The sequence below is a fragment of the Penaeus monodon genome, chromosome 15 (genome assembly GCF_015228065.2).
Source record: "Penaeus monodon isolate SGIC_2016 chromosome 15, NSTDA_Pmon_1, whole genome shotgun sequence".
NCBI classification, from domain to species: Eukaryota; Metazoa; Arthropoda; class Malacostraca; order Decapoda; family Penaeidae; genus Penaeus; species Penaeus monodon.
The window spans coordinates 11569461-11570873 of record NC_051400.1 but is presented as its reverse complement, the minus strand read 5'-3'; the positions used below and the strand labels follow the sequence as shown (position 1 = coordinate 11570873).

Below are 1413 nucleotides of genomic sequence, written 5' to 3'. Positions count from 1 at the left end.
CAGAATTGATTGTGGCAATAATAAGTTTTCCAATGAAATACATGATTATAGAACTAAATTTGGAGATCCACTATTTTATCTGGACACAAAGGGTTAAAAGCAATTTTGGTCATAGGATTGCTACTCAAGGAAGTCTTTTGCTCCAAATTCCTCTATAACTCCAGGACAAGGGAGCAGCATTGTTAGTAGTATATATGTAAGATCAGATCTTATATATTTTAGAATACTCATGCTTTCATATCTATATAGGTGAAGACCAGCAACATTCCTGATATTCTGATATTAAACTTTTACTTAAACCATTTCTATAATTTTAAAATTGGGAGTTTTTCATCATTACTGTAGTGATGTAGTTCCTTTTATTACTAATTGAACTTGATAACCACTGCTGGATAACATAGTATTGGAGGTAAATAAACATTTAATTATATAATCTAATTACTATTACAAATTATTTTATATCATTAACCCATTCACACTGGGTGGGATCCTATCATGTCCTGGTGAAAAACTCACTGACCATTTCCAGGTGGCTGGAGGATGCCGGCCGTATATGGAGGCAGTGTTGATGTGTGGTTGTCCTTAAAAAAATGAAATGAAACAACAGGAATATATAGATAATTTTTCAGACAACTAGCTTGCTATCTGTGAGTGAACATATTTTCATGCTAACTCTGTTTAAGTGTCTTTGGAGTTTTGAGCAGAAGTGCAGTCAGTATGATAATACCCTCTCTTTTGCAGGAAAATATCTTATTGAAATAGAGTAATGAGTTATTAGTTTGCTTTCCAATATCTATTGCAGGGAACAATGCTACGGAACAGTTTGTCAAGATTATTGCAATCAAGAAGAATAATTGAACCAGCCAGAAATGTCACGGTTTTATCATCACTTCCATCACAGAAATTTGGCATGTGCAGTCAAGTTTCTCAGAGCAGTTTAATAACAAATACCTTGTGGTCAACTGCAGTCCTTGCCAACACTATGCCACAGTACACAAGCAAGAGATATTCAGGGACAGATGCAAGTTTGTTCAAACGCTTCATAAAAAAGATGGGACTCCTAAAATATTCAAGGACGGTAAGCATTTTTCTTCGGAGGCTTTGTATGGATGGGAAGGTCTTCTGTTTCGTGTATATTATACACTAATGGTAGGCCATGAAAGGAGCATCCTACAGGATTGAACTTTTTTGTGCAAACTCTCAGATATAAAAGAAATATAAAGAGCTAAAGTCAAACTAAACAATTTATATCTGACATAACCTTTTCTTTGTTACAATTTCAGAGGACAGAAATATGCATTGGTAAGCTTTTTATGGGGTGGCTAGTTTTCTATCTTTTGTTATTAGCTATACCTACTATTTTTTTTGTTTTTCAATTTATAGCCAATATAGATAAGCTTAGCAAGTATTCAC

General features: G+C 34.0%; 1 protein-coding gene across 2 annotated transcripts in view; it reads left to right on the top strand.

Annotated features, from left to right (window-relative positions):
• Window positions 1-1413, top strand: part of LOC119581743 (ubiquinol-cytochrome-c reductase complex assembly factor 1-like) — a 6109-nt gene that overhangs the window by 1873 nt on the left and 2823 nt on the right. Inside the window, exons 2-3 of one of the 2 annotated variants that reach the window (XM_037929875.1) lie at window positions 530-647; window positions 803-1078. In XM_037929875.1, the coding sequence (XP_037785803.1) occupies window positions 809-1078 (270 nt within the window). In that variant the 5' untranslated portion in view covers window positions 530-647; window positions 803-808. The remainder of the gene's footprint in view (window positions 1-529; window positions 648-802; window positions 1079-1413) is intronic. The other variant, XM_037929874.1, reaches the window with a different exon arrangement.